Source organism: Pinus tabuliformis, chromosome X (assembly GCF_031772625.1).
Source record: "Pinus tabuliformis cultivar Carrire ecotype Pingquan chromosome X, CPIR1, whole genome shotgun sequence".
NCBI classification, from domain to species: domain Eukaryota; kingdom Viridiplantae; phylum Streptophyta; class Pinopsida; order Pinales; family Pinaceae; genus Pinus; species Pinus tabuliformis.
In genome coordinates this window covers 288,776,510-288,785,683 of record NC_142308.1, presented here as the reverse complement: position 1 = coordinate 288,785,683, position 9,174 = coordinate 288,776,510, and the positions used below count along the sequence as shown (strand labels likewise).

General features: G+C 31.9%; 1 protein-coding gene across 1 annotated transcript; it reads left to right on the top strand.

The window, feature by feature from the left end:
- Window positions 1–2,649: 2,649 nt before the first annotated feature.
- LOC149139533 (putative E3 ubiquitin-protein ligase BAH1-like 1) lies at window positions 2,650–5,885 on the top strand. The gene is made up of 6 exons (XM_089447214.1): window positions 2,650–3,124; window positions 3,721–3,965; window positions 4,490–4,747; window positions 4,910–5,047; window positions 5,218–5,276; window positions 5,411–5,885. The coding sequence occupies exons 1-6, from the start codon at window positions 2,905–2,907 to the stop codon at window positions 5,514–5,516; spliced, it is 1,026 nt and encodes a 341-aa protein (XP_089303340.1). The 5' UTR covers window positions 2,650–2,904; the 3' UTR covers window positions 5,517–5,885.
- Window positions 5,886–9,174: the final 3,289 nt, after the last annotated feature.

Sequence of the window (9,174 nt, the reverse complement as noted above, 5' to 3'; positions counted from 1 at the left end):
TCTCCTTCTATGCTTAATTATGTATTTCTCATCTTTAATAAGTTCTTGGGAAGGTTACAAATTATTTGCATGTCTTGTTTTCCTAAGGTATTTACTATTTAGGATATTAAGAATATCTGTTGCAGATCCCACATAAATCCATCCAAAAAGAAATTATGGTGCTTATCCCCTAGTGAAGGATATTCAAAACTTTGTTGGCCCAAGGCCATTAAAACTACCATATAGCTTTGAAGTCATCAAGGAACGAAATCCTATTTTATACAGTTTTTGGAGGGAAACAACCCTCTCTTGAAGGAGGTTTCTCACAACTATTTTTGTATAAACAAGAGTTTTGAGTATCCCATTAGCAGGTAGAAATTTTGAAGTTGTAAATCAATAGTAGTTAAGTGAAGGATTTTTCCTAACATTTTGGTTTTGTAATCTTTCATCTATGAGCACATATTATAATCAATGAGAAGTGTTTTTGTTTGCTGGACTTTTCTTTCTTCAGGGACTAGAGTCTCCTTATGTTAGGTCCCAACCAATGCGCTTAGGACTCCTCTTTGTACTTTTCTTCTCCATGCATTAGTTCAACTACTTACTTATGTGATATCACTTTCAAATATTGTTTTTTGTGGGTTGATAAATTAGTTTTGTTATCAGTCTCTTTATGTATTTTTATTTAAGTTTAAGAATAGTTCATTGATATAGTTAGTGTTATTTCCCATGCATTTAGCTTTCTTAGATTATTTTCTCTTTACTTGTCATATATATCTACAATCTAATAGTAAATAAATTCATGTTTTGCAGACTTACGTGAACCTATCGATTTACTGTTTTGAGGAATATGTTGATTCATCATAAGCATAAGGACTCAGGAAATCCTTCTTAGCTTCTTGTTAATCCTCACGCACATTACTAACCCTTCAAATCACATTTAGAACTCATTTTCCTGCTCAGGGGTCGGTCTCCTGTAGAAAAATAAGGACTCTTATAACAACCCTCAAATTGCATCAAAACACCTTCAAATTTGCACCCAAAACTTGTTTAACCTTCCTCAGCATATTAGAACATACGACAGACCCTGAGGATGGAATTTGGAAGTTCAGGGACCCCCCTAGAATCCTTAACCTAATGAATGTAACAAAACTACTTTCTTTTATGCAAATTAAGGTTTAATGTTTAAATGTTGCCTTTTAGTTGCAAGTGTGTTTATCATGCATAGTAGAATAAATTGTATTTTGCTCCAACTTTCTTGAATTGGTTTTCTTTCTTTCCTGCAATTAAATTAACTTTACTAGTTGTTCTTTCATTTTCTGCAATTTCTGAGTATTTCTTGTAGCATATATAATATAGTGATATTTGTGCAAACCTAACTTCCCTTCAGTTGCATCAGATCAACAAAAGAATGACACATTGCATGTTGCACATATAGTGTTGGTTCTTCTTAAGTTTGTACAAACCTCAGGTTGATAATTAAATCGAGACCCTTGGGAGTTTCAACATTCTTGTTGTAATACTGAGGGCCATCACTTTTTGGCGTCGTTGTTGGGGAGGTGTCAAAATCTGCATTATGTTCTTCCTAGTTGATCTACTTCTTTTATTCTTTACAAAAAAAATAAAAAATATGCATTAAACATTTTTTATTTTAAATAATTTTAACAATGATATCGATAAACATTTACTAATAGATTAGTTTATATAAGTACACTAAATTCAATATTATTTAAATATAACAATATATTTTTATTTTATTTTATATAATCTAGTATAATCCATCTTAACTAACAAAACTCTACAAGGATCAAATCTCTTGAGGTGCAAACCCCTTTTAGAGTGCAAAACTTTAAAAAATTACACTTACGTTATTACATTCCTATACTATTTTCTCTATCCAAAATTTACCCATTTAATTTTTCAATTACTTTCTATAATATATAGACATTTTATAATAATTATTATTATTATTTTAAACCTTTAATAAAATTAACCAAATATTATTTTGATCATAATTAACATTATTTTTTAGTTTAAAAAATATTTTCTTTTTATTTTAAAGGAAACATGTATCTAACTCCACATTAAACTAAATATAATTAATTATAAAATAAACCTCTTTAACTCAAATATTTAACATAGACATATTTTCACTTAACACACTTTCACGTATATTACTTTAACTTAGTTATAAAATAAACCTCTTAGCTCAATTATTTAGCATAGGCATACTTTCACTTAACTCACTTTCACACATATTAGTATACCCTATTTAACATAACCCTCTTAACTCACTTTCACACATATTAGTATACCCTATTTAACATAACCCTCTTAAATAGTGACCATTCTTGCGTTCCAGTGAAAAGTAGCCTTCCCTTCCCTATCTCATTCTTAATGCGCTCATCTTTAATAAATTTAAGTTACTTTACAATATTCTTGATATTATAATTAACAACTTACACTCGATGGGTGGATTTGCCCAATGACGGTCTTTTGGTACAACACGCCTCTCGGTCGGTCCAATTACCCTAGCAGGTATTCATATATCACTTGCAGTTACACGTACCCGACTGCACATTGATGTGGTGAGTCAAATTAATAATTCCCTGCACAGAAACAATGGCAGAAAGTCATCCTGCACTGTCACACACTCTTTTCGTGTCGCCATACAACCAGCAAACCTCTCGACGGAATCGTCGAAGGATATTCCCTAGGGTTCTTCCGTCATTTCCCTTTCGGATTCCACGTTGCTGTGTAACTGCATAGTGTTAAAACTCATTTCCCGGCCCATTTCCTAGTGCGGTTCCGTGACTCATATCCACCAAAATTGTCTCCCAACTTTATTGGATTCCAAAGAGGTTTCGCAGGGTGCCTTTTCGGTGGCCGTAGAGATATAAACCATTTATGGCCGAGATTTGAATTACCATGGAAGCTCTCAGTTTCCGCTGGTTCAGGATGAAGTCTGGAGATAAATTCTCAGAGTATGTGCAGAGGTCGTGCTTTGGGAAAGAAGGTTTTCACCTTGAATACGAGCGACTGAAATCTCTTCTGAAAGATTGCCAGCACAGCAGACGGTTTGAGGTGGACTGTTGTGATGAACAGCGATTGCTTGCAACGGGCGTTTCTTCTTCTGAACCATGTCCAGGTATACTTTTTTAAGATACAAATTATGTCAGTTTACATTTTTTTGAAGTAAATGTAGTTTAGCTGGATAGGGCAATCTGATAGGAACAGCAGTTCTTGGTGGAAACCAGATTTTATGACGATGGCTACATCATATCAAAGATGAAATTTAGTTTATTTGACCTGAAGAAGTTTCACTTGATTTAAGTTTGATAAGTTTGACTTTTGATAGAGTTTTTCTGTTTTTAAGATCATTAATCTTGTGAGATGAATTTTTAAACCCAGTTAACCAACTGTGTTTGTGAATTTAGTTGGTCTAATTTTGGGGGGTGGAAACTCCATCTCTATACATTATCAATGACATAATGGATGGACTTTTGGGGGGTGGAAACTCCATCTCTATACATTATCAATGACATAATGGATGGAGTATCTAAATAAACACTCCACCCATTACCGATAGTGTCAACATTAGAGAAACTAAATTCACAACTACAATTCTTTTCAAAAATTCATCTTACAAGATTAATAGCTATGAAAATCTGCAATATAAGATCATTAATCTTCCAAAAGGTATTCTAAAATACTGCTTCTCCTCTGGTATTTGTCCATCTGCAGATTGTGAAGAAATATTTTTAAGTGAAGTAACCCTGCAATTATCGGCCATTGTTGGCTGCTTCACTTCACGTGCTCGACGTTTGCTTCGTCCCCGTATCGTTTCAGGTTTCAGAAGATATTTATGGCGGCCTGGACATTTCTTTGTCGACTATCGACGACAGATGATGGAAGAGGCTCAGAATTTAATCATATACATAGCTAGGAATGCCATCGCCACTCGTAAATTGTTGATAAAATATGAAAAAGTAAGTAAATGCCCATACCCAAAAAGCCTAATTGATATACATTAATGGTCTGATGAGATTTTTGATACCATGTACGATGCAGAAAATGAGAAAACACACTTTGATATTAGCTATTAGCGGTTGTATAGTAAATTGTATTCAATTAATTGTTTATTAAACAGATTTAGAGATAGTTATTCATATCGTCAGAAATTTCAGAATGAGAATGTTGTAATGGATTTATAATCAGTCTAATTCCATCTATCATCAGATCAAAAGTTTCTCTGGTTTTTGATGATGGATGGAATAACCATCCTAAAAATTGGACTGATTGATCATAATTGGTTACACAAATCTTAACCTGAAATTCCTAATAAAATTTAAAACTCAAATTTAAAACTCTTAAGAATAGATATATTAGTTTTAGCTCATATGTACTACTAAAATTTGTTAAATTTAACTATCTCAAAATCACTCGAAATAATCTAAATAGTGGCTAAAAAAACTCCATGATTATTCTTTAACAATTTTAATTTTGAATGCAGGTACGTTGCAGTAATAAGAACAACAACTTGGGGTCAAAATTGCAGGCTAAGCGAATAGAACTTCTGAAATCCCCCTGGCTAATCGAGTTGTGCGCATTTTATATAAATGCTTCAAGCACAGTAGGAGGCGATTCGAGTGAGATATACGGTGGATGCTCGCTTAGCTTCAACATTACTGAAATGAATGAGCCTTCTATTACATGTTCATTGCTGAAATCAGTGAACCTTGATTTTAATCTCACCTGTCCAATTTGTCTCGTGAGTTCCCACAACCTGGATCCTTTTTCTTTATTTACAGTACACGTTTGTCAGCCTCCTAACTTTTTAGCCTCCAGGAAATCCTTCAGTTCAAGCTATGGCCACTAAAAACAATAATTTCAAACTTTTCTCGTGATGTACTCTTTGGACTATGTAATGCAGGACACAGCCTTTGAGCCCGTAGCTTTGGGATGTGGACATATTTTTTGCAATAGCTGTGCTTGCAACAGCGTTTCTGTACCCACAATATCAGGTGTAAAGGCTGCAAATAAACGTGCAAAGTGCCCCCTCTGTAGACAGGTGATCTGAGTAGGTCAAATTTATGTCATAAAGCTGTCAATCTCATGTGCTAAGTGCCAAAAACACTGCACATGCGTCCATGGTGGAAAAGTTTCAATCCAAAAATTAAATTCACATTCTTTTGGCCTGGAAATTCGGTTCTAAAATCCCACTTACGTACGTTGTTGCAGATGGGTGTCTTCGCGAATTCTGTGCATTTAATACAATCGGGCTTGCTTTTGAAGAAAAGGTCGAATATCAATCCCTAATGTTATGATCATTATTTTTATTACAGATTCGTTTATTATAATATATAGAAACAGCTTAGAGAAGGGTATTTCTCTCAATCTTCTGACGGTTTTGTGATTCGAAAATTTAACACAGGTGCAAGGACTTTTGGAAGGAAAGGTTGAAATTCGAAAGGGCAGAGAGAGTAAAGCAAGCAAAGGAGCACTGGAATGAGCAATCACGCTTGTTTTTAGGGTTTTGAAGTAGTTTTAAGAAAACCCTGCTGATCACTGTCAGAAGTGAATTGATTCCTCATGAGACACAAAAGAAATGCTTGAGAGGAACAAAACCACTATACTGCAATACGAATCCCTAGATTTATTTGCTCGTGTATATATGCTTCGCTAAGTGATATATGAGGATCTATGTAGCAGGCATAGTTCAATCGGAAATTCTGTGTATCAGAATTAGTGTATTACAATCTCAAAATGTAAAGCCACAGGCATTTATATTCTGTCTTTTCTGTACCAATGGATTGCTTCTACAATTTACAGACTTTTGGTAGATTTCTCCATTCCTGTAAATACTGTAATTAAGTGTTTTTAATAAATATAAATGTTTATAAAAGTAACTGATTCTTGGGATTATATAAATACTCATATCTCAGCTTTGTCCAGTGCTTTTAAGAAGTGGTGACTGGTACTTCGCCTCACAGGCCTACTTATCTCTCATCACTCTCAAGAAGGTATTTTAACATAAACGAATGAGATTAAGATTTCTTTTTCAATTGGAATATTTTAGTCTTCTCAGGTGAGTAAGATTTTGGTAAGTTGAAAAAACTAATTTAATTAATTGATGTTTTAAGCGTAATTGTTTCATAGTGATAGGGTGTTTTGTTGAAATACTCTGTGGTGTAAAGGTCAGAGATTATAAATTTTATGGGTAAAAATCTAGTCATACTAAAAGTTGCTATGGCTCACATAAGTCTATACCCGTGATTAAAGACTCTAATACCCTTAAGTCTCAACTAATCAAATTATTAATTAAATATGTTAGTTATCCATAATTCACACTACCTAACAAACCAAAACCATAAAACAAAAATCTAATGTAATAATTATTCAATACATTGTTTTCTAGTTTTCCACTTTTCATTTCTACTATCTCCTTCACTTCTAACATGCATTTATATTTCATATATTTTTTTTGGTTGTAACTGCTAAATATTAATCTATAATACTTACATATAATGGTAATTAAATTTGTAATTTTATATTATTGTTTAAAAAAATTAAAATAAATAAAAATAAAATAGACATAATTTTAGGTTACTCAGACATAATGGGAAGGAAAACAACTCAATTTACTTAAAAATTAAAAACAAATATAATTTAAATTACAAAACGTTAAAATCTTATCCTAAATAGTATGTTCAGATTTACATAATAACCAGTCTAACCATTTATATCATGGAAAACAGCGCCGGATGGAGAAATGGGAGGCAAATCGTCACTCATTATGCATGGCCCTACAAATTCCACCATAGTGGTATTATGACTAACCAGCTTCACCTAAAGTATTTTTAATGGTGCCTTATCCTTCTCAATCATCGAAGCTGTACGCAATCTTACAGGCCCACGCGATTGAGCTGTCCATCACCTTTATCACAATGCTTCTCCTTATCAAAAGTGAGATGTCATCGCAGGAAAAAAAATTAGAAACATCACAAGTGGATGCCACATCAGCCCATCTCTACAAGTTTCGGATCTTCCATAGAACAAAGTCCTTCAATTTTGGATTATGATATGGCGATAATTAATTATTCTAATTCCAGTAAAAATTAAAGTTGAGAAGCTTTAATATGAGCCGGCATCTTATAAAATTCTAAATTAGTATAAAATAAGAAGAAAAACTGAAAAAACAAAAAATGTATTTAAAATTAGAAGGTAGAATATGTATGTTTTTATAAATTTAGTAGTTTAATTTTTAAGTGGAAATAGGTCCCTTGTCTCAAAAACAAAATAATTTTATACACTAATTTAGTGTTTAATTTAATAATATCTTAAAAATAAAATAATAATAATAAATAAATAAATCTATCACTTAATGCCTTTAACTTAATAATAACCTAAAAATAAAATAATAATAATAAATAAATAAATCTTTCACTTAATGACTTTAATAATGGGGAAAAGAAGACTTTAACTTAATAATAACCTAAAAATAAAATAATAATAATAAATAAATAAATCTTTCACTTAATGACTTTAATAATGGGGAAAACAAAATTTCTGCAATATTCCATGTCATGTGATCAGGATGAGTCATCACCAATTCAATGATGCTATGTGCTTCCTAAACTTTTAAGAAAAAGCAAGTTTTGATATCATTAACATGTTGAGCCTGTACAGTGCACAATTCAATAATGCTTAAGCAGATTATGTTCCAAGATTTTATGGCATCACTTATACAATATTATATTATATAGTTGAACAGTATATACCTTTAACTCTCACCAGAAAGCAGATATGCTTTCTCAGAGAGCCAATCTTTTTGGTTTGCGTATTTTGTAAAGATTTGATTTTGTTTTTGTAATTTATATATTGCGTTCATAATTAAAATGTCTACGTAGGCATTAATTTTATATATATCCTTGAAAAGGATAATGTTATATTGCTCCACATTTTATTCTAATTTCCATATGTTTTAAACGAAAATTTCACCCCATTAAGCATTTTAAAAATATAATTAAGTAAATGATAAAGCATATTTCTTAAATATATTATTAAGAAAAAGAAAGATAAGGCATATTCCATAATACAGAAGTATTGATATAACCACTTCAAAGTTGCGAGAGAAGAAGTATTAAAAAAAGAAGGCCATTTGTTTTGTTGTGATTGACAAGATTATATGGGTGGTTTAAGATTATCACATTTTTATATAAAAGGGTTTTTTAAAGACCAATCAGCAATTCATTTTTTTTTAAAACTAATTATTTACGATGAAAAGACTTTGAGAAGCTCATTGCGAAACGAAAAAATATTGATGATGACTTGTCAATGTCAACCGCACTTGTCGCATTTTTGCACAATAGATATTTTCTGGACCAATCAACGATTCATTCTCTTAAAAACTCTAATCATTTAGAGTGAAGATACGTTAAGAAACTCACTATGATATTGTTAAGAATTTTTTTATTAATGATGACCTATCAATGTCGACACTAGTTGATGGAGCACAATTATATTAAAGTTAAATATTTTTATACAAGGTACCATCAACATCAATGCATGTTAATGTTAATGTTGAGCCCAGTCTAACTTGATGTTGAATCAAAACCTTTGGGTTAATATAACTCTGGGTGACTTGATGTCACCAAGTTGGCATATTAGGAGTTGAACAATCATCACATGTAGATAGTGATTTAGGTGGGTTTTAATAATATAAAATGGTTTTACATTTTAGTTTTTTTAATTATAATTTTTTAGTCTTGAATCTTTAATGTATTTATAGGGTATTTCTTTCAATGTTGTTGGAAATTGGCATAGGCTATATAACTTGTTATCGCTGTGTAATTTTCCTCGGTTGTGAAGAGAAACCCAGAGGTAACTAAAAAACTATTTGTAAAGTTCGAATCTAGTCCTTCAAACTTCAGAGAGGGATCTCTCTATCTCATTTCAATTTTTGTTCAAGATATTAGGCTAGTTATGAAAGCTTGAGGTGGGATTTTTCAAATGTTCGGTTGAAAAGTGTGGGGAAAGTCCATTGGGCATGGAGTCATAAAACTGTAGGTAATCAATAACCAATAACAGAGGAACTGTAACAGGGAAAGATAGGCAAGCTTTTGCATATTATAGTGTCTATGGAGTGAAGAGGATGAATATGATTCAAATTCAATTAAATATACAACATACTAAGAT

Coding starts and splice junctions, on each gene's coding strand:
- LOC149139533 (XM_089447214.1), top strand. CDS start 2,905: ATGGAAGCTCTCAGTTTCCGCTGGTTCAGGATGAAGTCTGGAGATAAA. Junction 3,966..4,489: donor TGTTGATAAAATATGAAAAA/GTAAGTAAATGC, acceptor TTTTGAATGCAG/GTACGTTGCAGTAATAAGAA. Junction 5,277..5,410: donor GGCTTGCTTTTGAAGAAAAG/GTCGAATATCAA, acceptor AATTTAACACAG/GTGCAAGGACTTTTGGAAGG.